The sequence below is a fragment of the Zootoca vivipara genome, chromosome 1 (genome assembly GCF_963506605.1).
Source record: "Zootoca vivipara chromosome 1, rZooViv1.1, whole genome shotgun sequence".
NCBI lineage: Eukaryota > Metazoa > Chordata > Lepidosauria > Squamata > Lacertidae > Zootoca > Zootoca vivipara.
In genome coordinates, this window is record NC_083276.1 from 45,308,958 (window position 1) to 45,336,559 (window position 27,602).

General features: G+C 45.9%; 1 protein-coding gene across 1 annotated transcript in view; it reads right to left on the reverse strand.

The window, feature by feature from the left end:
* RGS6 (regulator of G protein signaling 6) overlaps positions 1 to 21,214 on the reverse strand; it is a 202,662-nt gene extending 181,448 nt beyond the window's left edge. The window contains exons 1-2 of the mRNA XM_060273710.1: positions 20,668 to 21,214; positions 12,497 to 12,597 (exon numbers count right to left, since the gene is read on the reverse strand). Of these exons, the coding sequence (XP_060129693.1) occupies positions 12,497 to 12,571 (75 nt within the window). The 5' untranslated portion in view covers positions 12,572 to 12,597; positions 20,668 to 21,214. The remainder of the gene's footprint in view (positions 1 to 12,496; positions 12,598 to 20,667) is intronic.
* Positions 21,215 to 27,602: the final 6,388 nt, after the last annotated feature.

Genomic DNA, 27,602 nt, shown 5'->3' on the forward strand with positions numbered 1-27,602 from the left:
TTCTGAGTTTTCTTTTACAGAGCTTGTCTCAGACAGCAAAGGAACAAAATGCTCATTGATTTGTAGTTAGCATCTGTTTTGTCAGCAGTAATTTGAGATTTATATACTGAATGCTGAGCTGAAGTAAAAAGCATTTATTTGGACCAGATCCCAGTATTAGTTAAGAATACTTAATGTCAGTGATAGAGTAGTTCCCTGGAAAAAAAAATGTTTAGCATCACATGTTAACCTAATGGCACAAGCTCAGCTGTCAATCCAGAAACTGCTCACTTGTGGCTTCTACTTCAAGGTGAAGTGCTACGTTGCTACTGAGTCACAACCAGCAGCTGAAACCCACAGATTACAACTGAGGATAATTCCAGATCTGTGTGTGGTGAAGCAAAGCAGAAGCTTCGTTTCAAATGAGTTCTCAGCACTGTTCAAAACTAGCTAGGCATCGGGCACATTTTGCAACTGGTGTGGGTATAATTGCGACCATGTGGAGCTCTCTGAATGCCAGACTGGCGACCAACATCTCCATCTGGCTGGCCCCTCCAGCCTTCTTAAGCAGGTAAGCAGAAGAGCTTATTTATTGTATTTATATCCCAAACAATCCAAGGAATGGTTGTTTATTTAAGGGTAATAAAAGTGATCCCTGTTCACCTCACAGAGCTACAATTCTCAGAGTGGTCTAACGGTCATCCCCTCTTCCCAGGAATTGTAGCTCTGTGAGAACAGAGGTCTCTCAAACTCAACGGCCAGGAGATGGCCTTTTTATTATTACCCACCCAGTCTTTTTAGCACGTAATATCAACTGGCTCCATGATGATTTTATCCTACCTGCTGTTCTATGCTGAACCTTTTATGCCATTGTTACTTTTAGCATGGTTTACAAGCAGCAAATAGCTATAACAATAATAACAGTATTAACTGCAGCCTTTGGCAGGCTCATGGGCTCCTGAAGTTTTGGACTACAACTCCCATCAGCCTCAGCCAGTACAGACATCACCCGTGGCTGATGGGAACTGCAGTCCAAGGCATCTGGAGGACACCAGGTTGGCGAAGCCTGGTTTATAGTAGCAGCAGCTTATTATGACTATTGCTGGTGTTTTCTTACTATAGTGCAACACTGTCGTAAACACTGTTCCTAAAATCATTCAAATAAATCAATGTAAAATTGGAAAGGGAATCAGTTTGACTTTCCAGCTCAGGCATGAAAATACCACTGGACACTGTTCAATGTACTGTTTAATTAAGCAGCAGCATCCAAAAGTCTCCCAGCCATTACATTATCCATCAGAAAGATTACAAGTAAAGTTATACATTTCATTCCTGGCACCATCAACTGAAGGTGGGGGGGACGGACAGAAAGCTCTGGCATTCAAATTAGAAATACATATTTGAATGCCCTCTTTCAACTACTTAGCTTCTCTTCAATAGTTAAGCTATTTCACCCATAACTGTGTCTTTCCCCTGTGTGCCATGCAGCATAATCTTATACAGGTTTACTTGGACGCAAGATCCACTGTTTTCAGAGATGCTTACCCACAGGACTGCAGGCTGAAGATCTAAGCACATTACCAGGAGTAGGTCCCATTAACTCCTGTACGGAGATACTACCGTAACTTGCTTTCATATAAATAACTCTGTTCTCTTCCAACAGTCTGGATTTGAGCCAAGGACGTAGGCATTCAACTATCTCCACTTACCATGTTTAAAATAAAACTATTTCATTTTAGTTTGTCAGTTTTCATTCCAAAAACATATGAACAAATCCATCAATGCTTAAAAGGAAGCACTGCCTGCCTACCTTACCAGGTATGCAATGGAGTGGGGCGAATTAAAATAGAACGAGAAATGGAAGAAGTCCGTGCTGCACTTCCTTCATATTCCATTTAGGAAAGAATCTCAACTACTCCTGCTTGAAACCCCTGGGGAGTCCTCATCAACCTGACATGTCTTAATTTGAGCTTGTTTTCCAGGTCACTGGCTTCCACTCTCGCCGCTTCTCCATTTTAAAAACTCTTAGTAAAAGAAGCGCAAGATCCACCCAAAACAATTTCTCTAAATATGCAACAATTTCCCAGGAGCAAAGATGGCACTCTTGACTCACTAAGAGAAGGAAGCATGACCTGACTGACATCCATGCCTTGTTGTCTCTCTGGAATTGTGAATATGTCACAAGGCCAAGTGCATGCCTCATGCAGGGATGTGACTGGCTTATGGATCATATCCCACACTCCCCTAAAGCATTGATGTGATAAGCAAAACATGCCCTGGCAAATTCTTTATGTGGTTTTCACAGCACATTTTCAGAGTAACTAATCCCCTTCCCTCCCTTTCTGATCATCACCACAAAATTGTGAGTTGAGCTGGTATTAATGCAAATTATATAGGAGTTAGTAGACAACATATAGTAGATTGGGATACCCTTTCTGATACCATGACTGTAAGGGGGAGGGCTTATAGGGAACAGCCTCCCCTCATCAGGTCGAGTTCTTCGCAGAGCAGCAAGTCCAGTAGCCAATCAGATTACAGGAATCAGGAAGTAGAGAGGGAGGAGAGAGGCTCTGACAGCATGAGAGAGCCTCAACACTGAGTAGAGAAGGAAGCAGCTAGGAAGGAAATGACGGGATTGGCCACTGGAGAGCAGTCAGAAGGACGGCCCTCCCCCCCCCACACGCCTGAATTGATGCATACGGCACCCTGTAGGGTGAGAGGGAGGCGCTTTGGGGTTCCCAAGCTGTTATGTTGGGCGCGAAACAGAAAGAAGCCATTGCAAGGTTCTGACTCGGACTAAGCAGACATGTTTTCCAGACTCTTTGCACTGTAAATAATATGCACAATAAAGACACCTTAAAGACAAGGAGGTGTGGAGTGTCGTTACTCAAGAGTAACCACAAGAACCTCTGACAATGACCTAAGAGCATAAGAGTCCTATTGGATCAGGCCAAAGGCCCATCTGACATCCTGTTCTCACAGTGGCCAGCTGGGTGCCTATGGGATGCCCACAGGCAGGAACCAAATGCAACAGCACTCTCCCCACTTGCAATTTCCAGCAACTGAGATTCAGAAGCATACTGCCTCCAACAGGGGAGGTGGAGCAGAGCCATTGTGGCTTGTAGCCATTGACAACCTTCATGGATTTGTCTAATCCCCTTTTAAAGCCATCCAAGTTGGTGGCCATCACTACCGTGTTTCTCCTAAAATAAGACAGGCCTTAAAAATAAGCCATGGCAGGCTTTTCATGAGTCGAATTAATATAAGACATACCCCGAAAATAAGCCATACCGGGTAGTGTTGGGAGCAGGCTGCGTGAAGCCCAGGACCCGGTGGTGGGCGGCGCGTGAAGCCGGCAGGAGCTTCAGCAGCGCCGCATCGCGCAAAGCCGGCAGGACCCAGCAGCAGCCTCAGCCAGCGGCTGCGTGAAAGCCGGGACCCGGCGGCGGGCGGCGCGCGAACCCGCAGGAGCCGGCAGCAGCCTCAGCCGGCTGTGTGAAGCCCGGGACCCGGCGGCGGGCGGCGCGCGAAGCCGCAGGAGCCGGCAGCAGCCTCAGCCGGCTGTGTGAAGCCCGGACCCGGCGGTGGGCGGCGCGCGAAGCCGGCAGGAGCTTCAGCAGTGCCGCATCGCGCGAAGCCGGCAGGACCCAGCAGCAGCCTCAGCCAGCGGCTGCGTGAAAGCCGGGACCCAGTGGCGGGCGGCGCGCGAAGCCGCAGGAGCTGGCAGCAGCCTCAGCCGGCTGTGTGAAGCCCGGGACTCGGCGGTGGGCGGCGTGCGAAGCCGGCAGGAGCTTCAGCAGGGCCGCATTGCGCGAAGCTGGCAGGACCCAGCAGCAGCCTCAGCCAGCGGCTGCGTGAAAGCCGGGACCCGGCAGCGGGCGGCGCGCGAAGCCGCAGCAGCCGGCAGCAGCCTCAGCCGGCTGTGCGAAGCCCGGGACCCGGCGGCGCGCAAAGCCGGCAGGAGCTTCAGCAGCGCCGCATCCTGCGAAGCCGCAGGACCCGGCAGCAGCTGTCAGCAGCCTCAGCCAGCGGCTGCGTGAAGCCCAGGACCCGGCGGCGGGCGAAGCCGCAGCAGCCGGCAGCAGCCTCAGCCGGCTGTGTGAAGCCCGGGACCCGGCGGTGGGCGGCGCGCGAAGCCGGCAGGAGCTTCAGCAGCGCCACATCGCGCGAAGCCGGCAGGACCCAGCAGCAGCCTCAGCCAGCGGCTGCGTGAAAGCTGGGACCCGGCGGCGGGCGGCGCGCGAAGCCGCAGGAGCCGGCAGCGGCCTCAGCCACGCCGCGTGAAGCCCTGGGACCCGGCAGCAGGCTCAGCGGGTGGCGCAAGAAAGCCCTGTACCATCCTTACCGGTAATAATGCTGTACCCTACTTAGGTAAAAAAAAAAATAAGACATCCCCTGAAAATAAGCCGTGTTGTGTTTTTTGGGAGGAAAAATTAATATAAGACGTGTCTTATTTTAGGAGAAACACGGTACATCCTGTGGGAGCGAATTCCATGATTTACAGTAACTATATGAAGAAGTACTTTCTTTTGTTCTTGTTATCCCTGTAGAAATCCTCCAAATCACCACTTTCAATACAGGAAGCAATGTGTTCAAATGAGGCAGTGTTGCACCCAGTCTGGGGTGAGGCCTGCTGAAGCCCAGCCACTGTACTCACCAAAAACCATCCCCACAGGACAAACTGAGAGGTGGGGTTTCCACATTCCACAAGATGCACTGCTATTTGACAGTCAAGTTGGCACTGGAGGGGAGACTGACCAAGGCCGTCTTCTGAGAACAAACAAATGCTGTGGTTGAAATTGAACTGATGGCCCACAAACATCTGCATAGTCAAAACACGGAGTGCTGGATGCATTTGCCAACCAGGAAAGACTATAGCTTTGGAAAAGAGCTGTAGTGCATTTGCCTTGCGTGCAGGATGTCCCAGGTTCAATCCCCACCACCTCCAGATTGGGTGGGAATGGTCCCTGTCTGAAGCCCTGGAACGCTGCTATCAGAGGAGACAATACTGAGCTATGGTCTGACCCAGGACAAGGCAGCTTCCTATGTCACTTCTGGTACTGGAATTAATTGCAGCCTGAAATTCTTTTGTTGCAACTGTGGGGTAGAAACAGAAATTCTATTCTTGGTTGAGTTGAGTTTTAGCCTTGGCATTCTTTCACCCTCCCCAGCCATTTGATTCCAGCCAGGCACCAAGCTATTCTATGAACTCAGCACATTATTTTCCTCACCAAAGTGTGCAATGCTGGTGCAAATCCCAGCTGATCTGAAATTTCTCCATTGACAGATTCAAAGCAGACTGTCTTATCCATCTGAAACAGCAACGGGGATTTACATAGAGTAAAACTGCCTCCTAGCTACTTTTAAATCCCTCTTGGCATATTACCTTCCTCCAACCAGTTCTGATATAGCACTGTCATTAAGTCAGATAGCTCTAATCCTTCAATTTTTATATACCTTTGATTCCCCATTCACTTGCATCTTGTATCTTCTTTGCAGTGGATTTAGCTTCAAGTCCCTAGCCCCCATATCTCATTTTTGATGTTCCTCTTCTCCTCATTGCTTAATCCTAGTAATTCCAAGGCACTCTCTTCTCACTCTCTTCCTCACAGCACAATGCATAAACACAATTTCCCTCATACGCTCCCGTGGGGGTCTATAACAGGAAATATGCACTGACCTTCCAACTATTATTTATAATATATATTCATTTGTCACTTGTGCAGCGTGATCAGTAATTAAAAAAATAGCATGTGTGTGTTACATGTCAAAATATTTCCCATTTCTATTTTCATGCTGAAATTGGGAGTCTGAAGTGGGAGGATCCTGGGAGATTGCAGGGGCTGCCTCTGCAAGAAGAAACGTGGCATTTTGCAATCTTTGCAATTGTGGAAACAGCTGCTGCAATTTTTCATGAAGTTCAGAACCTGAAGTGCTCATAAGAGCAGATCACTCACATCAGCAGTTGCTTAGTCACACTGGTTATCCAACTGCACTGACTTTTAGGAGAGAAGTGAGGAACTTGTGGCCCTCTAGATGCTGTTGGCCTCTCAACTCCCATCGTCCCTGACCATCGGCCACAGTGGCTGGGACTGACAGGACTTCAGCTGGAGTCCAACAAGGGCCACAGGTCCCTCACCCATGGTTTAGAACCTTAGTGTTGTCCAGCAGCAATCCAGGCAGAAACATGAGATGCCAGAGGCACCAGCCAAGGAGTCAGATCAGGTTCAAGGATCTGAGCCAGCTGCTGGAGATATGGAGACCAGTGGGGATGTAGCTGACAGACAGTCCACAAAAAACTCCCCTAGAACCAGGACCTGTAGAGTTCTCTGAGCCTGAGGAGTCCACTACCTCATCATTCCAGTGGCACACACCAGGCAGGTGGCCATGGAACATAGGAGGATTGCCCATCTTCAGACCAGAGGATTGGCTCTTTAAGGAAGAGAAGAGTTCTCTACAAGGGTGTCAGAGAAAGTTGCTCACTGAGAGCTATCCGTGGTACTGAAACAGCTCCTGACCATCATTGCTCCATGGTATCTGACACCAGACAGACAAGACTCTTAGCACTTTAACCAGACCTGGAATGAAGAAGAGCTTGTGCCAATCGCACCAAACAATTGTAGACAGGAATGATCTGTACAATCTCCTGCCTGCCTCTGAAAGCCAAACTACCCCGGAGGAACTTCATCACCAATGCAGGCATAGTAGTAGGCAAAAAGCATCTTCCACAAAAGTGAAGTCATGGCTGTGGGACCTGAGCTGTGCTAGCCACCCTTGCTGTTTGGCATGTGGCACATGCCAGGTCCCAAGAGCACAAACCCAAGCTGGTCAACAATAGGAGGAAGCTAGTGGTGGAGAGTCCTTGCCATGTTAAATTCAGCTCACCTTCCCACACAACCTACCAAAAGGTGACACAGCCTGCTTAAACCCAGCCAACCAGAACCCAGTTGCATTGAGAGTAGAGTATGCAAGGGCCCTCAAAGGTCAATTAGATAGCAGCCTAATAATTCCTACTGAGCCCCATAAGGCAACCAGCAAAAAGCACCCTGCTGGAAGGATGAGAGGGCAGGATGCTGAAAGAATAGAAAAGGAAGTGCTTGGGTGAAGTCTCTCCTCTATACAGTATAGGAGGCTTGCTTCCCCCTACAGGCCTAAGAAGGAAATCCCTTATTTCCTCCCTTTAAGGAAAGAATTTGAGAGTCCTCTTTCTAAAAGGGGATGGAGTAAATACAGCCTCAACTAAAGGCTGGGAATGGCAAGATCCTAAATTTATAGGAAAGTAGATCATTCTTTGAGATATTTTCTGACTTTAAAGCTCCAGAAACTGAACAGCACTATTTGTCAAGTGAAGCAGTTTACATGCGCATGCACACACCCGTTTTGGGTGATAATCATAGCTTAACAGGGTGCTTAACAGGGTTAGTTCCTCCACAGGGATGGAAAGGGTAATGCTTGCATTCTAGTTGCCATGGAGGCATCAAGCTGTCACCAGTGTGAACTGCCCAGGGACATGAGATGGGTGGTCAAGTGGCAATTGCAGCTGTAGCAGTTATTTTCTGTATTTTTCCTCTCCTGGGGAAAAACAGTACCTTGCTTTGTGTGGTGATAGAAGATGACAGTCATCCAATACTTTCCTTCCAACTTAAACCTAATATAGCCCCCTCCCCCCCCAGTCCTCAAATCACACTATAGTTAGCATGAATTTGGGCAAAGTGCTGACTAAGTCCTGTTGTGGTGCAGGCAGGCAGAGGATCATTTCACACACCTTATTTTTCTGCAAATTTTCTCCCCTTGAGGGGAGCTTAGGTAAATGGCCTCTTCAGATTCAGAAAAATTGCTAGTAGTACTGCGTTAATATATATGTCAAAGGAGCAGATTGAGAACATGAAATCAAAGACCATTTGAAGGACTCATCCCATTTATACAAAAGCAAATTAATAATAATAATAATAATATATTTTTTTATACTCCACCCATCTGGTTGTGTTTCCCCAGCCACTCTGGGCGGCTTACAACAGAATATTAAAACAGGATAAAACATCAAACATTTAAAACTTACCTAAACAGGGCTGCCTTCAAAAAGTCCTTGACACCTGATGGGACGGTATTCCACAGGGTGGGTGCTACTACCCAGAAGGCCCTGTGCCTGGATCCTTGTAACCTCGCTTCTCACAGTGAGGGAACTGCCAGAAGGCCTTTGGAGCTGGACCTCAGTGTCCAGGCAGAAGGATGGGGGTGGAGAAGCTCCTTCAGGTATACTGGACTGAGGCCACTGAAAGAATAAGCCAGCGTTCCCCAACCATCCAGATGTTTTGTACTTCAGCTCCCATCAACTCTAGGCAGCTGCTGTTGGTCAAAACATATGGATGGCACCAGGCTCAGGAAGGCTGAACTAGGCTAAGATAATTCTTTACTGAGCCAGGAAAACATTTTTGCATTCTTTGCCATTAAAAAATATATATATAATTCAGAAATATTTTAGGTTCTCCTTTCATATGAATTCATCCACTTACAGCAAAATACTCTCAAGTTCTACTCAGAAACTCCAACGAGTTCAAGGTAAGTGAGTTCAAAAGAGTTAGACCATGTGACACTCTACAGATGTTGTTGGACTCTAATTCCCATCAGCCCCGGCCAACATAGACATTGGTCAGGCATGACTGGAGTTAGAATCCAAAAACAACTGGATGGCATCATGTTGACTATCTCTGCAGTATAGGATTGCAGCCTCCATTTAACGGACCTAACGAACTTCTACGTAAATATCTATAAGCCTCTACAGCAGATAACACAAACAGGACATTAATCTTAAGGGACTTAAAATGCAAGTCATTTTTATTGGTGGATGTGAGTTCACAGTATCCAGTGTTCTTTGGGCCAAGCCCCCCAAACTGTTTATCTGCTCCTAAACAGATTAATTACTCATACTTACAACATACACACATATCATTTTGAAATACAATTTGTCCCAAATCCTTTGCCATTTTTTAATAGTTCCCCTGAACTCCCTCAAAATTAGAAAGTTCTTTCTGATAATGAGAGGCCAAGATTTGTTCTGTGGCCTTTTCTGCCAGATGGCACAAAAGCAGGCTTCTTTCTGGCATGGCCCTCAAATCTCTTATTTTTATGAGTTTGATTGCAGGAAAGCGAAAGCCCTGGACCATTTGGATCCGAGAAATAATACTCAAATGAGCAAAGCTATCAGTATAGCTTAGATTTCAAGGACAAGTGACAGTCATGAAAAATCAATTGATGTTACCTCTTACTGCTTGCTTAATAAAATATTTCGCATCCTCCCTGTGTTGTTTCGAATTTGCCCATCTTCTGCCATGCTCACAGTGACAGACATGGAAAGAAGCAAGAGGAGCAGAGAATGTTGTCCTATACCAAGTTACGCCATTGGTTCATCTAGATCAGTACTGTTTGTGCTGACTGGCAGCAGCTCTCTAGGTTTTCTAACGGGGATATTTCCCAGCCCGATCTGGAGATGCTCGAGACTGAATCTGGGACCTTCTGCATTCAAAGCTCTTCCACTGGGCCCCAATACAACCCAATTCACTTCAAATGAAAGCTAACCTTTGTTGCATGTGCCTTGGAAGAGGGCAGGGTCCTACATACAGCAACACAAGAATCTGGGGGAGATGAAGAGATTACTGTCTTAAAGGTTTTCTGACCACTCATGACTCCTAGACAGTCTGATGTGCGGGTAGTCAACGCTGGGCTACAACTCCCATCAGTCCTGGCTGTTGGCCATGCTTTGCTGGGGTTGATGGGAGTTGGACCCCAGCAACATCTGGAGAAAAGCACATTTGCTTTCCCTGGTTTTATGACTCTATACAGCACATCAACAGTCCATAGCGTGGAAATAAATATTCAGCATGTGTATATTACAAGTGGGGGACCTGTGACCCTTTAGTTGCTACTGGACTCTGGTTCCCATCAGCCTCAGCCAGCATGGTCAATGGCCAAGGATGATGGGAACTGGAACCCAAATAGCATCCAGAGGATCAAGCATTCCTCCTCCCAGTATATATGATGCTGCCCAATATTAACACTCATTTTCAACTGCACCAGAACCTGAAATATAATCCTCTTCATAGAGATTCATACTGTGTTTGTGTAAAGAAAAATTGTGCTTGACAATGGTAGCCTAATGAAACTCAGCACTTCTATCAGGATATATAAAGTGGTGCCTCACTTAACGAATGCCCTGCTTAACGAAATTTCCACTTAATGAAAGGTTTTTTCTAGCGGAGGTTGCCTTGCTAGACGAATTCGTTTTACAAAAAATTCGTCTAGCGAATCGCAGTTTCCCATAGGAATGCATTGAAATTCAATTAATGCGTTCCTATGGGCAAAAAAAAATTCAAAAAAATTTCAATGCAATCCTATGGGATTCGCTAGACAAATTTTTCGTTATAAGAAAAGACCCGTGGAACGAATTAAATTCGTCTAGCGAGGCACCACTGTAGTTAAACAAGATTATTGATTCAGATTCATGTGTAAGTTCCACTTTCAGCACTGAAGAGAATTTCCTGCTATGTTTAAAGCAAGCAATTAGATTAGTTTAGTTTCTGCTTTAAAAAAACCCTATTCTTTGTATATGAGCAAGTACTAATGTACAAATTAATGCTCTCAGTCACATATAACTTTAAAATCTACCTCCTGAAGTATTTCTAATGCAACATTGAACGTCTTGAATCAGATAGTGCATTTCACATTACATTTTTTAAAAGGTTTGCATTATGTAGTGGTAAAGCTCTTATACAAGGGCTGTACTCTTTCTAGCTATACATAAAAAGGTGCAGATTGCTAGCAAGGACTCCATGGGGAAGCTGCCCCGCGTCAACAGTTTAATTACCAGAGAGAAGTCTTGTGCTATCCTGACATAGTGCCTGATGTGTTAACTTGGGGGCAAGTGCTTTCAAAACATTGGCTTCCCATATAAAACCTGAAATAGAACAGTCCCCACAAGGGGATTTCTGCTATCTCATTATGGAAAGATAAAATAGCCTTTACTGAAGGCTAGGCTGCATTACAGAATTTTACTGGTAATAATAGGAAAGGTTAAAACCAACAGCTTGGTCTTCTTGACTTTTGATTGGGGGTAAGCAACCTACAGGTGCCTTTAATAATATGACCAAGATCTCACACACCGCACAATGAGGTTTCCAAAGGGCAGAGTTCCTCTGCCTCCCCCATCCCCCGGTATGCCAACTAAGTATGTGAATTGGATATCTGATACACACACATACTGTATACAGGAGCTGTGGTGGTCTCCATGCTGATTTCCGCTAGTCCAAATGGCAGACAAAAGTCTGTTACAGTGGATGCAGTTGCTAAAACGCCAAACAGGAACTGGGATGCACAAGCCTAGAACCATTTGGTGCATTTTCCATTTCTCCCTCCCCTCCACCTCCTGGTTAAATGCTACAGCTACTTTAGCACAGCAAGGCCACCTGGATTGCACCTCCAGTGCAATCCTGTGAATGTCTACTGAGAAGTAAGTCCCACTGAAGCCAATGGGACCTACTCCAGTTTAAGTGAGCGAAGGATTGCAGGCCAATTTTATATATCGCCACTTTCATGGTCATAAGGAAAAGTGCATTTGAACTTCTACTGTTTTCTTTATCAACTAGTAGGATACTGCATTATAGTAACATCTCTGTTCAAATGTGTGCCAAAACATTTCCAAGATAGCCCGTTCTTTGGAAATTGAAGGAAGAGAAAATGTTTTTCGTAGAGTGGTTTATACTGACTACATGGGACTATTTTGGAACCTTCAACTTGAAGACAAATCCTTTTAGTTGGCCGGCTCTGGGCAGCATTCAACTAAATAGCTGCTCAGCTGAAAACATTAGTGCTACTGTAACAGGATCCCTCTCATACCCTCTTCCAGTGCATGCCCTTTGCCAGCCCCAAACCTGCTCTGACAGGCTGGAGGAACCCCAAGAACAGACGTAGGGAGGGGGGAGGAGAAGTGGAGAACATTCCATTGTGTAAGGAGAAATCCTTGCGCTGACAGAATGTTTTGCTTAGCACTATATTGAATACAGTCCTAAGTCAAAGTACAGTGATTTATGCCAATTAGGTTCCAATGAAGTCAGTCAAAAACTGCAGTTAGCTTGGTTGTGGCTGTCTACTGTTTAAAAAAAGCAAACCAAAATACCAGTTCTACAACAGACTCTTACAAAGGTGAATCTAATTCAACCTATTTTACTAGCAGTCAGTGATATCTTACGTTTTCCTTTTAAATTTACAGGTAGCAAACCCAAGTACAGACAAAAACTACAGAAAACCGTTAATCTTATAGTAAAAAAGCTGAATAATCCCTTTGGAAAATAAGTCTGCAGTCCTATGCACACTTACCTGGGAGTAAATCTCATTGATCTCATTGAGGTTTACTTCAAGGTAGACATGTATGGGATTATGCAGCAAGTTATTTTCTGAAAACATGTAAATAGTCATCCAGCTCAGAAGCTGGCACAGAAGTAATGAATGACTCTGAATGTCTTACTTTTCTGTAAACAATCATATTTGGAGAGCTCTCCTCTTGATCAGCTGTTTCCATGTCACTGGATCCTTGGGCCATTATGAACTGCCTTCTTCTCACCCAGGCTGTAAAAGGGAAGAACATTATTCAATGGGTCACCCAGAGGAAGAAATACAGAAAGATACATTCAAAATCAAATAATAAGCATAGATGTAGAAGACAAAAAGTGTGCTCAGGAATTTTATTCTATCATATAATCCCTGAAAGGCATGAGATGCAGAAATATTTTTATCACACTGATGAAATAACAGTCTGGCAAAGTTGAGTCTAAACACATGCTTACTGCCTTGCCAAGGGGCAAGAAGATTTTTGTTTTCTTTGGATGAGACAGGGTGTGTTTGTAGTATTTGTTTAGAAGCAAGTAATTTGCTTAGAAGAAAGTAATGTTGAACTTGGGCTTAGTGCTGTTGACTGGGGCTGATGGGAGCTGCCAGGCAACAAGTTGAGGAAGACTTAATTAGTCTTGTTAAGAACAGAAGACCAGGGCAGCTGAATCAGGCCAGTGCTCATCCTGTTCTTACAGTTGCCAACAAGATGCCTGTAGGAACCCTGCAAGCAGAACATGTGATGGACTCTGATAAGGGGGCGCCATTAACAGAACCTCCTCAGATGATCTTAAACACAGAAGTCAACATGACAGCATATGTGACGTTTCTCCATTTCTCCTACAAAAACATCCCTGCCAATCAAAAGCTCCCTTGCCCATACCACACGTAGTGTAAGTGAGTAAAAGGCTGGAAATCTGTATGAAAGGATAGAACCAAAAATATGCATCTTGGGTCTTAAGAGAGCCAAAGAATGAGGCTGTAGAGCAAAAGAATAATCGCCACCACCTTGAGGAGCCTCATATCCATGGGTACAGAAGTCCAGGCATCCCAGTACCCACTGGCATCTAAGAGATTAGGTTTTTCCTCCTAAGGAGAGATCTTGCTGGCTCCAAAGTTTTGCAGAAATGATTGCGCCATTGCTCATTCGCTCGCCTCTACTTGGTCAACCGTTCTTAAGGTAAACCCAGTGTCCTGACCCATCACAATGTAATTACATTAATGCTTAGCCAGAAACAGTTTCACTTTGAAGCTTTGTATTAATACATTTTCTTTGACTTGTATTGGGGTGGTGGAGGAGTGCCGTGGTCCATATTCATCTACTTGGCCATGGATGTTACTTCTATTGAAAGAGACAATCAGGAAGTTAATTCTTTTCCAGGAGTTGACAATACAACAGACAAATTCAACTCCATCATGACTGCATGCCTAATTAGAAAGGAGAGGAGAGGAGAAAGGGAACATTTGCCATTACTTTTGCTAATAGACAATACATTAGAAAAAGCATCAGACCATGCAAAAATAAAGTCAATATTGGCAGAGTCTAAATAGTTTCATCATCATTTAGCAAGGAGATTCAAAGAACACGATCTGTTATTTTATGCCAGTGGACTGAGAGACATCAACATACTGCTATGCATCAAGCGTATAATAAAAATGTATTTTTAGGGGCTTAATACCCAACCAGTTTAGAACATTTCACAGTTAATGGCCATGATGAATTCCACATCTAAAAACAGAGGCCATTAAAATAAAGACATTAATATGGTAGATGACAGTGGATGAGATTGGAAGTGTGTGCAGAGTCTTTGTCTTAAAATTCAAACACTGATCCAACTTTAGTAAAATGAGCTACCCCAGAACATAGATGAAGATACACATTAACAATGCAGTTCTAAACTAGAAGTGTGTCCCAATGAGTTCAGTGGAGTTTACTCCCAAATAGGTATGCCTGGGATTGTAGTGCAAGATGGACAACTGATAGAACATAATACAGTGCGCGCAGATTACAGCATTTATTTGTCTGTAGTTCCTGATCAAGCAAGTAATATCTGCTTCTATGCCTGCACCTCCTTTTCTGGATCAGGGTGAAAGAAATGGGACATAGTTTAGGAAAGGGGTCCACAAACTAAGGCCCGGGGGCCGGATGCGGCCCAATCGCCTTCTAAATCTAGTCCGCGGATGGTCCGGGAATCAGCATGTTTTTACATGAGTAGAATGTGTCCTTTTATTTAAAATGCATCTCTGGGTTCTTTGTGGGGCAGAGGAATTCGTTCATTAATTTTTTCCAAAATATAGTCCGGCCCCCCACAAGGTCTGAGGGACAGTGGACCGGCCCCCTGCTGAAAAAGTTTGCTGATCCCTGGTTTAGGATACCTTAGAACCAGGGCTGAGCTAAAACAAAGAAGTGGACTAAAGCCCCATTTCTGGGATTATGGCAGAAATGTATGGCCTGGAATAAGTCAGTCTTTTAGCATCTGTAAAATGGGTTTCTACTCATGCTTCTTCCTTTGAAATAGCAGGAAAGTAAACAAGTGTTGTCAGATCCCAGCAAGAGCAATGTGTGAGTGAAAGCAGGTGTACATGGAAGTTTTCCCTGCTGGACAACAAACAGCACACATGCAGATGGATTGTGTAGGTGCAGCTCCTAAAGCTAGTTCAGTATAACCAGCACAGCTCCAAGCACTGATTATAACATTTCACAGGTGAAAATAGGGACCTACTCATCATAAAATCCTTATTTTTCCCATTCCAAGGATCACAGACAAGATACCCCACCCCCACCATCACTACACTGCTTTGCTTCACCTGCTGGTGTAAGCTAATGACCACAAAGATACACATTCCTCTTGGCTTATGGTTCCCCCATTTATCCCACAGCTCCCTCAGCTCATATATCCCTCTGCCCTTCCAGGGAAGTGAATGGAAAAGCTGTTGTACGTGGAATGAATAGGACATCACTGAATTGAAGTAGTGCAGGGTTAGAGCCTAGTCCTTAAACAAACCCCCTCTTTATAACGCCCAAGACGTTGCTATGGCAGGATATTGCTTCACCAATAATCAATTTTGCATAAAAACCCGTGGCTTATCTTTCATCTTATTCCTTAATCTTCTATTTATGACATCAAATTCTGTTGCTAGGGAGATGCTTACGCAGATCATTATGACTTTAGGTAGCAAGACAAATGGCTAGTTCTTATGCATCCCCCCCCCCCGGAAATTAAACACACACACCACTACAGTTCTGTGCTTTCAAGGCAAAACTGATTCCCAAAGGGAAGGCTGGTCATCAGTTACAGTATAAAGCTGCATAGTAACGCTTATTCATGACTAAGATGAACTATTCCACTGGAAAGGCACATACCTAATTCCCAAACCCTGGTGCAATTTTTTATCTGACATGACAACTTGTCACTTTAAAACAGGGCTTGAACAACGGCTGATGTCGTGATTCAGATATTCTTGCAAATATTTCCTAACAGCAAGGAACTATGAATATTAGCTTTATGGGGGGGGGGTCTATCCAGAGTATCAGTTTACAGCCCAACAAATGTAAAGTTGTGTATTTGTTGTGCATATGATCCAGACATCTTCCTACCAGAAAGCATGGCTGAATCAGGGATAAACTGCAATATATATCAATATATATTTGCTGTTGATAAAATGAGTTGCCGGTAATTGTTGCCTCACCCACAGGACCATCAACATTTGAAGCAGGATGTCAAACTGAAATTGAACCTGTATTTACAAACTGATCTGGGGGCAAAACAGGATTGAACCAGGAGGAGGAGGAGGAGGAGGAGGAGGAGGAGGAGGAGGAGGAGGAGTTCAGCATTCAGATGCTCAAGAGGCTCCTTTGAAGGCGGTGAAGGACTCCAGGCCAGGAGAAGCAGGCAAGAGAGATGCTGTATCATTGTACTTAAGTATTGCTAGTTCTCAAATCTCATGTATTTTGTCTATAAATATCAATTTTTGCTGAATCAATCTCAATTTCAGGTCCAAGGAAACATTCTGCATAGATTCAAAAGCGTTTCCCCATTGTTTAGGCTGCATAATAATAATAATTATTATTATTATTATTATTATTTATTTATACCCCGCCCATCTGGCCGGGTTCCCCCAGCCATTCTGGGCGGCTTCCAACAAAATATTAAAAGACAGAAATCCATCAAACATTAAAAGCTTCCCTAAACAGGGCTGCCTTGAGATGCCTTCTAAAGGTCTGGTAGTTGTTGTTCTCTTTGACCTCTGGTGGGAGGGCATTCCACAGGGTGGGTGCCACTACCGAGAAGGCCCTCTGCCTGGTTCCCTGTAACTTGGCTTCTCGTAGTGAGGGAACCGCCAGAAGGCCCTCGGCGCTGGACCTCAGTGTCCAGGCAGAATGATGGGGGAGGAGATGCTCCTTCAGGTATACTGGTCCAGTTCAATATCTTCTAATTCCCTGTGTGTTTATCCTAAACTAAATAGTTGAATACAGAAATCCAATGAAGCTAAAATCATCAGTAAAGACATCACAACAGTAACAGCCAAAGGCATCTGGGACTAAAAGTGAAGGATAAACACATGTGCTTTTAACTGGCGGCAAAAGCACTCCAAAATAGGTGGCCACCTAATTTCTTACAATAACCCTAAGAAGCAGGTTGGTTTGAGGGATTAGGATTGGCCCAAGGTCAATGAACTTTCTGGCCAAGTCTGGGTCTTCCCACACAGAGACCAGCTGTGGTCTACATTGAATACACCCCACTGGCTCTTGCAGATTCTGAAAGCTTTCATGTAGGAGGCTTAGATTGCCTTTGGGCTGCTTTTGCGCTATTTATGCAGATGTCTGATCTTTCTTCATGTGGAAGAGAAAGCGGAGGAAAGACACTCAGAACAAGTAGTGGTATTCTGGCTAAAGTTACATTTATATCAGAAATCTGCTTTAAGTCTCATGTATGAAAATGCCCTTCACTCCTTGGATGGGTGGTGGAGACAAAATAAGGTCTCCTTTCCCCTGCTAACACCATCTATGAGTCCCTTCCATCTTATAACCTCTGCAGGATAATCTTGGAAGTCCCAGCTGAAAGGCAATAGTATACTCCCCACCCCAGTTCACAGGTAAAAAGGATGGATAGAGGAAGGAATAGCCTTGTCAAGGAGGGGAACACGTCTTTTAACATTTGTTTTAAACTGATTTTAATATTTTATTTTTAAATCTTTGTAACACACCCTGGGACCTCATGCGGATGGGCTGGCAAGAACCTTGTTTGTTTGTTTGTTTGTTTGTATGTTATTAATGGCTTCTCCAGACTCACTTGATACAAGCCATTTCCAGTTCCTGTGTATCACAGATTTTCTTGTTGCTACTGCTGCTGGCCACTTTCCCTCTTTCCCCTGAACCCATATCCTCCAGCCTTTGAAAGGACCGCCTTTAAAAGCAATGATATTCCACCCTCCACACTCATCTGCTACCTGTGAACAGCATGGCATTGTTTCGAAATGGGACTTGTAGGATTATGCAGCAAAAGCAAAATAAAAAATGGGAACACAGATGTACCTGAGTTCCCTTCCCACCTTATAAAAATATCCTTTCCAGAGAAATATTTCTCAAATTCAGCAGTGAAGTTTCAAGACAACTGTTTTGAGGAAGAGAGTACGATGATTCCCTAATGATGCTGAACGTGACTCCTTGTATGCAAGCCCCACCGGTTTCAATGGAAATTAAGTGCATACAAGTGTGCTTGGTACTGCAACATAAGGATTTCTCTATAGTCTGCCTTGTTGTTTTTGGCTGTGCTTATTTGTTGGTTTTAAACTGCACTTGTATGCTGTGTGAGTTAATTTCACAGACACTTTTATACATCAACCCGGTATCTTTTGAGGGTTGGCAGTCAATAAATATTTAAATAAAATAAATAAAAGCGTATAACCGCATTGTTAGGCTATATAATTTTATTTAATGAGCTTTGGGAAATATAAGTGAAATGCATCCTTTGATTAAACTTGAAGTGGATTCGACTAAAAATGGAGAGACTTAGCAACCCTCCCTACATAACTTGCATCATGAACGCAGTGCATGGGGGGATCCTGCTGATTAATTGACAGCACTGCTCTTCTAGCAGTCTCATCCTGACCTGCAAAAACAGAAGGTTTATCAGAGTCTCAGAAAGTAGGTTTCAAGCTGTGCAAGCCTGTCCTGTGCTTAGGATAAGGAAACACAGCTATTGACAGGACCGCTGCTTCCTAAGAAAAAATCCAGCAGGCAACATGTTCAACCAACTCAACAAGCAATCAAAGCTGAGCTTCACTTTCGAAGTCCACCTGGGCACACTAAACTCCCATCCAGGAGCTTTAATTTTAAGGGACCACAACCTTAAGGCTGTGCTAGCACTTCTAATCCCCACAGCCCAGAAACGTGGGGAACCTAAGCCTGCTCCACAGCTGCTTTCACGCAGTGCTGGTGGGGACTTGTGCGGGACCAGTATGGCCATGCAATGCAGCTGTGAGGGCATGGCACACTCATGCACTAACTGGGAATATGGAAAGATGCCTGTAATCAGCACTCTCCCTTCTCTCTGTCACCAGCCAGGTCTTGCTAATGCCATGGGGATGAAACCAGTCTCACATCCAAGCAAGAGCCTTTGATTTTTCTTTGGAAAGATGTGCAGATGAGTAACATGCAAGTTCTCAGGCACTCCATGGCAGCACATTATATTTAAATATATTTAAAGCACATACAGAGCCAAAAAGAACCATGGGAACTGTAGTTTACCCCTCACAAAGCTCCCAGCACCATTAAACTACTGTTCCCCCAATATTCTGTTTCGGGGTGGGTGCTTTATATGTATGATGGGTATGCAGCCACAACTCAGTTATGCCAAAGTATTTACTTGGCTTTAAGTGACTCTGCACACTATATCTCCAAAGCACATGCATAGCACACTTGCCCCCCTCACAGAATTCTGGGCACTGTAGTTTGTCAAGGCTGCTGGGAAATGGAACTCTGTGAGGGGTAAACTACACCACCCAGAATTCTTTGAGCAAAAGAACGTGCTCTGAATGTGATTTAAAGATATAGTGTGTACACAGCCTAAATGGAAGTATGTGTAAGTATTGCTGTCTTTTTAGTTTGTTGTTGGGGAGGGGACTATGCATCTACAACTCAAAGGCAAAGCCTGAAACCTCTAACCTACTGATCTCAGTGGGTCAGAGAGTTTAGGATTCCAGTCCCATCCCTAGGGCCCAACCAGCCTCAACCCCTTTGTGGAACAAGAGGAAAGTGCATGGAGCAGCTGAAAGACTACCTGTGCAACCCTAGACGCATTTACTCAGAAGTAAGCACCTCTTAGTTCAACGGGGCACACTCCCAGGGAAGTGGATGTAGATTCCAACCTAAAATGCAGGTCGTGTTGGGAAGACACCCCCTCGGACCTTCCTCTCCCCAAGTACTTCGGGGCCTGGTTGCAAGATCATTTATTTGCTTTGAGTTTTAAAATCAAATCCCATTCTTCGAATATACGCGAAACTTGCGACCTCAGCCCCGGCATCTAGCTCTGCAGATCGCCAATTCAAGTGCAACCATTTTCAAGTGCGCCCCCCCCCTCTCTCGCCCTTGAACAGCGTGCAGCAAGACGCGACCGCCGGCGGCAAACTCCTGCTCCCAAGTTTCATGATCCAAGGGTCAGGGGCAAGCGGCGCAGCAGCGAGCCAGGCAGCGCCATCCCTTGCCCAGCCCGTTGCTTAGCGATCGCCCTCCGCGCGCGCCCCACGGCACCGATTCGCAGCGCCCCGCTTAGCACGCAAACCCCGCTCCTCTCCTCCCGGCGCAGGCCCCCCGGGGAAGCCGGCCGGCGGGCGGGCAAACCAACGCTCCCCGCGCTTAAAATCAACGCGCGCACCTCCCCCGCCCCGTTCCTCCCCAAACACACGACGGCCCCGCATGCAAATAAATAGCTGCGCTCCGAATGGAACGCCGCGCCGAGGGCGCGTTTACAACGGCGACGCCCGCGATCCAGTTCGTCGCCTGGCGCTCTCCTCCAACTCATTTGCATCCCTAGAATAACAAAAGGGGGAAGACAAGAGCTGCTGCTTCATCCGAATCCCGCTCCTCCTTTTCGTACCCATTGCACAAAAGGGAGTAGCACACATTGCTTGGGGCTCGCCGGGTTTAAGGAACCGAATAGCCGATTTAATGAGTTCCCGTGTCCCTTTAACGTGGGGAAGCGGGGGGGTGGGGGTCATGCATTGCTAGGCATCGTTGCCCCACAAAGCTTTGGAGGTTGGGGGGGGGTGAGGAAGCGAGGACGCTGCGCAAGGGCGATCGTAATTTACCTTGGCAACCAAGGATCTGCTGTGGGTCGCTTTCCTACGGCTTTTAAATTTCCCCTCGGCGGCAGGGAGCAGCCTGATTCATGTTGAAGCCGAAGTGGCGGGGAGGGGAGGGGAGGGGGGGAGGCGGGTTAAAGGAGAGGCGGCTTCCCTGGGGATCTGGACCTCTCTTTCTCCCGCCCGCCTTTCAGGGTATCTTAGACGTCGTCGTCGTCCTCAGGAGGGCGCGTACCGGCTGCCAAAGGGGTCGAGGGAGGGTTGGCAGCGCCGCTGGCGAAGATGGACCCAGAAGAAGCGGCGGAGCCCCGCTCAACATGCTCGGCGGCTCACGCCTCCCGTCGCTGCATTCCCCCTCCGCGCGCGCCTTCCTCTCTCGCCTTCCCCGCGGCTCTGGCACACGCTCTTCGCCCTCGCCGTCTTGCTACGCTCGAGGCCGGGCGGTGGCGGCGGGGAGACCAGCCCAGCGGCGGCGGAGGAGAAGAAGAAGAAGCCAGCCCAGCGGAGCCGAGGGAGGAGATGTGGATGGAGAAGGAAAAACAGAGGCTCCAAGTCCCAGGTTTGTCCCTTGCGAGCCAGCGGGAGTAGCAGCAGCGCCCACTGCAGGCTGCGGGCGGAACTTGCAGCCTCGTTTCCAAAGGCTCTGAAGGCCTTATAGAGAGAGAGAGCGCAGCCCCCCCCCCCCCCTAGCAGAAAAACCCCCAGCAAGTTTGTTTTTGTTTTTGGTTGTGGTTTTGCTTAACAACCTGAATTAATGTCAGGGCGGTGCACATTTTAAATCACCAGTACAATGCTAACATCTCCTCCAAATCCACACTACTTTATTATTTTTTAAAAAACGTTTCACATCAATAAAGGTAAAGGTAAAGGGACCCCTGACCATTAGGTCCAGTCGTGACCGACTCTGGGGTTGCGCACTCATCTCGCATTATTGGCCGAGGGAGCTGGCGTATAGCTTCCAGGTCATGTGGCCAGCATGACAAAGCCACTTCTGGCGAACCAGAGCAGCACACGGAAACGCCATTTACCTTCTCGCTGTAGTGGTTCCTATTTATCTACTGTACTTGCATTTTGACATGCTTTCGAACTGCTAGGTTAGCAGGAGCTGGGACCGAGCAACAGGAGCTCACCCCGTCACAGGGATTCGAACCGCCAATCTTCTGATCAGCAAGCCCTAGTCTCAGTGGTTTAACCCACAGCGCCACCTGGTTTAATATTTTTTAAAAAACGTTTCACATCCATACGTACAACAAAATTGAGAGGAATAATGAAGACAGCCCAGGTGGTTGACACAATCGCTCTCGAGTGCCATCTCCTCTCCCTCAGGGCCTGCCATGGTCCGAGAATAATGAACCTGTAAGGGAGATGGCATAAACATGTGAAAGAAAACTCTCAAACACAATCAAACGCAAGTGTATGCCCACTGTCAAGCCTGCTCTGAGGCCGTGAATGCAGCAAAGAAATGTTTTCTCTCTGCTTCCGTTGTGTCCTCCCAGTGCCACCCAACAGTTCTTCAGAATGGCTTCGGGTCCTTTTACATGCTGGCCCCAAAGAGGTGTCATTGGCCTGCACTGACTTGTTTGTGAAACAATTTGGGGATAAGGAGGCACTGGAAGCATCAAAGGCCTGCTGGGATAAGTTTGCTAGGCACTTCAAGGACAAACCCATTCGCCTTCATACCAATATTGATTCCTTTGCTATTATAATCTCTGGTGAGACGTCCGGCACACGCGTCCGACAGTCATATCTAGTTCTGTGGGATCAGTTCCAGCTACAGAGGCCTGAGGATGTGGACAAGGTGCTTCTAGCTACCCATCCCATCCCTTGCCCATTCTGGTTGCTGGTGCAAGTCAGGGTGGGGGCTGGTTCATGCATCTTTGCATGAGGGGGTTATCCCAACTGCCTTAAAGAAGGTGATGGTACACAGCAATGATCAGTTGTGTAATCAATTCATTGGAAGTCACAGGAGGAAATTCCAGTTCAGAAATCAGAAAAGGAGCAAGTTTAGAGCACGGAATTGTGTCCAATTTGATCATTCGTGAAATTGTTTGAAGAGGAGGAGGAGGAGGAGTTTGGATTTGATATCCCGCTTTATCACTACCCGAAGGAGTCTCAAAGCGGCTAACAATCTCCTTTCCCCTCCTCCCCCACAACAAACACTCTGTGAGGTTAGTGGGGCTGAGAGACTTCAAAGAAGTGTGACTAGCCCAAGGTTACCCAGCAGCTGCATGTGGAGGAGCGGAGACGCGAACCCAGTTCCCCAGATTACGAGTCTACCGCTCTTAACCACTACACCACACTGACAGTAAAATTAACTGTCGAGTACTGAGTGTGGAGCTTCTGGGGCGCTGCAACAGGCATCGCAACTATGATGTCCAACGGAAGGCAAGAGATGGGGGGGGCACCAGATTTTGGCGTTGAACAGGGCACTACTGAAATTTGAAACACCAAGGTCTGCCACTGGCTAAGGCAGGCTGAATTTAGTGGGCACTTCTCCATTCACCTTAATGGAGCAGCCTCCACTGTTTTTACTTTATCCAAAGTGGACATTTATCACCACAATGCATCACAACAATCCCAGGCTGGAGTTCTGACAGTCCCCAAATTCCTGCCTTCTTACCTCTAGCCCGTGTGGTGGTGCTGGCTGCCAGCTTCCTCCTCCTTAGTCTCAGTGTTGCCATTATAGAACTCAGCAGGGAAGAGGAAGGAAGCCAAACTGGAATTAGTGGGTTCTTTCTGCCATTGGCTCTGGTTCCACCTTCTCTTGGCCTCCTTGTCTTCTGCCCTGCCATTTTCAATGGGCCCCGGCCACCACTGAGTTCTGAACCTGTTAGGAAGACTTGCTTGAATGCATTTAGGCCATCGTTCTTCTTGTGGTGCACTTGGCTATAATAAGGAGTGTTTAGTATTCATGACAGGCCGGCATCCTCAAGTTCAAGAAACACACTTCAATGATTGTGAGATGAGGTTTTTAAATGCCTAACACATGCACAAACCCCCGTCACAAATAACCCCACCATTTCAGATGGAGTCAGTGTGTTACAGACGATGCTACAAGCACAAGGATTAACAGGATGGTGGTCATTTGTGAAATCAAAATGTGGAGCAAAATGTAAATGCTAGGAAAATACAGCAGCAGGGTGACTTTTCTGGAGTTCTCAATCGAACCACATTCACTATTTTTGAGGCCTCTGTGGTCCATTATGATTATTCAGTATTACCCAAAGCACCATACAGACTTTAGAAGTACTCTTGTTTCTGTGTCACGGTTAAAAAGCTTAAATCTACACTATAAAAACTCTCACAGATATCCAGGTAAATTATTCTTCCCATAAGGTAAGAATACCCATCATAAGAAAAATCTGTGTGGAGCATAATAGGACAATCCCTCCCGTAAAGTATTGAGATCTTACTGTGAAAATTTACAATGGTAAAAAATGTGTGGAAACTACTTGGAGCAGACAGACAGATCTGCAAACTGCCTGTTACTATATGACCGACCTGTAAGCATGATTCCTAATATTATAATAGTGATGGGAAAGATCCAGCCAAATTAAAACACTTTAAGATGGAATCCTATGACCCCTGGGAGGGTGTCCCAGGGGCCATAGGATATACTGAATCTTTCTCTCCAATCTCAGGGAAATGCCTCCAACATCATAGAGGCAGCAGGGTGTAAAGGAATTTTAATAAAACAAACACTTTTGTGCTGCATTGTTTTCATTGGGAGATCAGAATGACAAAGAATATATAAAGCAATACACATAGCAATAGCAGCCAAAATATCCAGGAGTGTTCAAAACCCAAAAACAAATTGTGTGTTGTTGTTTTTAACTTCACTCATGAATGCAAACAGTGAAGGAGTCATATGGATCTCCTGAGGGAGAGAGTTCTAGAGGTGGGGGAGCCACCACAAAAAAGTCAGTCTCTCATGCTGTTACCTTACAAATACCTTGAAGGGATCACCAGAAAGGCCTCTGTGGAAGATCTCAATTTGCAGATCGGATTACAGAGGAAGGTGGTACTTCTGGTAAGATGGTGCTGAGCCATTTAAGGCTTTATAGGTCAAAAACAGCATTTTGAATTGTGCTTGGAAACAAATCAGTTGAATCATGCTTCAAAATGGCTGGGTTCCTTGAATCCACTGCTGCAGAACTTTTGATCTACCCTTTCAGAAGACCAGAATGACAAGGACATTGATCAAGAGAAGGTATTTAATTTAAAACAAAAGTTAATTTACCTGTGGCCTGAATTTCACAGCAGGAAACACTGAATGACTTTGCTTTTCACTTGGATTCCAATGGTCAGATTTGCCTCCTGCATCTTAACTTGCATCAGATTGGCTATAGCTCCATGGCACAGCATTTGCATTGTTCGATCCCAGCAGTCCCCAAGCTGGGCCTGGAATGACTCCTTCCTGAAACCCTGGAGAGATGCTTTTATTTATTTATTTAGCGTACAGTCATACCTCGGTTGAAGTATGCTTCGGTTTGAGTACTTTCAGTTTAAGAACTCTGCGGACTCGTCTGCAACGGATTAATCCACTTTCCATTACTTTCAATGGGAAAGTTCGCTTCAGGTTAAGTACAGACTTCCGGAACCAATTGTGTACTTAAACCGAGGTACCACTGTATTTGAACCTTGCTCATCAGCTAGAAAGGCTCCCAGAGTGGTTTACATACTATCAAAACAAGACAGTCCCTACCGTAGGCTTACTAGCTCAAAAAACATAACACACAAGGGAAAAGGAACAAGGAGGGAAGAGGAAAATGAAAACCAGACACCAATTTCTGAACAGTAGGTCCTATTGACCAGCCAGCACAGGAGTAAAGCTGATGAATGAGCCCTGCTTCCTATCTCTCCCAGTGAGGCAGCTTGATAGAATGGCTGCCCCTAGGTATCAGTTGAGGGGAGAAGAGGGCTGATGGAGCTGGCCTGTCACAGCAGAGCCAATGGAATGAGCTCAGCTTCCCATCTCTCCCACTACTGGAATGGTTACCTCTAGATGCTTCCTGCATCTGTGTTCCTAGGCCTCCTGCATCTTATTATGCATTAGATTACCTGAGAAAAAAGGGTGCTGCGGGAAGGTAAACAGCGTTTCCATGTGCTGCTCTGGTTCACCAGAAGTGGCTTTGTCATGCTGGCCACATGACCTGGAAGCTGTACGCCGGCTCCCTCGGCCAATAACGCAAGATGAGTGGCACAACCCCAGAGTCGGTCACAACTGGACCTAATGGTCAGGGGTCCCTTTACCTTACTTCAAGCTCAATACAGGAATTTGGCTGCTGAGATATTTTTATTCTTTCCAGCTACATTTAAGGCATCCGTAATGACCATCTATCTCCTTTTGTATTTATGCAGAGGTTTTTGAGCATCTTGCGCTACATTGTCAATTTCATTCAAATGTCAGCCCAGATAACTCTGGACTTGTCATTGTGCTGTAAATTTGAGAATCTCAAATGCCTCAACCTCTTTGCAGAAGGCTCTTTGTTTTGTAAATATTTAATAACTCTATTTAGGCAATGAATTGACTAAGCGGGGATGAAAATCTTACAAGCAGGATAAAAATTGTACTTACATTGTGCAGCACCGAATACTGCCATTCTATGAAGCATTGACAATGCAACCAGCAAATCTTTCACCCTAAAAATTCTTCTGACTTTCTGCTTAGATTCAAGACAGATTTGGAACTTCCATTATTAGTCTGTTATGCCCACATGCCAGGACTCTGGCTGCCCAGATCAAGCTGGTGCATAGGCAGGCTTTCAGTGGTGGGAGCAGATCTGCACCAATGCAGAAATGTCCCCAAAGAGCTGCCCTGTGAATCCATGGACCAAACTAAATGATAGATTAAATGCAGGCTGGCCTGGCCCTACCATTAGGCAGAGTGAGGCACACGCCTCAGGTAGTGGGTGCCGTGGATGGGCCAGCATCTCTTACAAGTGTCCTGCCCCCATAAACTAGACTGGAGGAGACTGTCCTGTAGCCAATATGGAAGTCAGATTCAACTGCCAATCTAGTGGAATTCAAGAGGAAAGATTACGGGTGCCATCTTGTTCTTCAACGCAGGCAGCACTTCGGATTGTTGTGCAGTGCACTCATTCTATATATAGCATTAGCAGAAGTCACCACCTGTTGCGTCTCCACCACACCTCCACCATGCTTTATGCATGGGAAATATAACCACTTAATGTGGAAAAGCATATCCAGTTGCCCCACTTGATTTATCATGTGATTGTGCATGTTTACAAAGAATACAAAATATACCTTACGTTTGTCAATAAAAGTCAATGTTAAAAACAAGTTTATTTAAAAAAGCAAAAGTATACATTGCAAGCTAATATGCCAGATTAGAATACACATCAACTTTACATGTCTGGGTAAAGGTAAAGGTAAAGGGACCCCTGAAGGTCCAGTTGTGGACGACTCTGGGGTTGCGGCGCTCATCTCGCTTTACTTGCCTAGGGAGTCGGTGTACAGCTTCAGGGTCATTAGGCCAGCATGACTAAACCGCTTCTGGCGAACCAGAGCAGCGCACGGAAATGCTGTTTACCTTCCTGCCAAAGCGGCACCTATTTATCTACTTGCACATTGACGTGCTTTCGAACTGCTAGGTGGGCAGGAGCAGGGACCGAACAATGGGAGCTCATCCCGTCGCGGGGATTTGAACCGCCGACCTTCTGATCGGCAAGCGCTAGGCTCTGTGGTTTAGACCACAGCGCCACCTGTGTCCCCCGACATGTCTGGGTAGGCTTGGCTAAACAGGAACGTGTTTAGACTTGAGTTGCCAATGCATCCCCCCTCCACGACTGTCCTGTTTGGATGCCCACAGTCTATTTAAATAAAGGCATGGGGAATTTAAACACATTTAATGTGCATTTTTGTTGCTGTGTATGTAGCAGCCTTAGAACTGGAGGGGAGGGGAAGTTTAATTCTTTCCC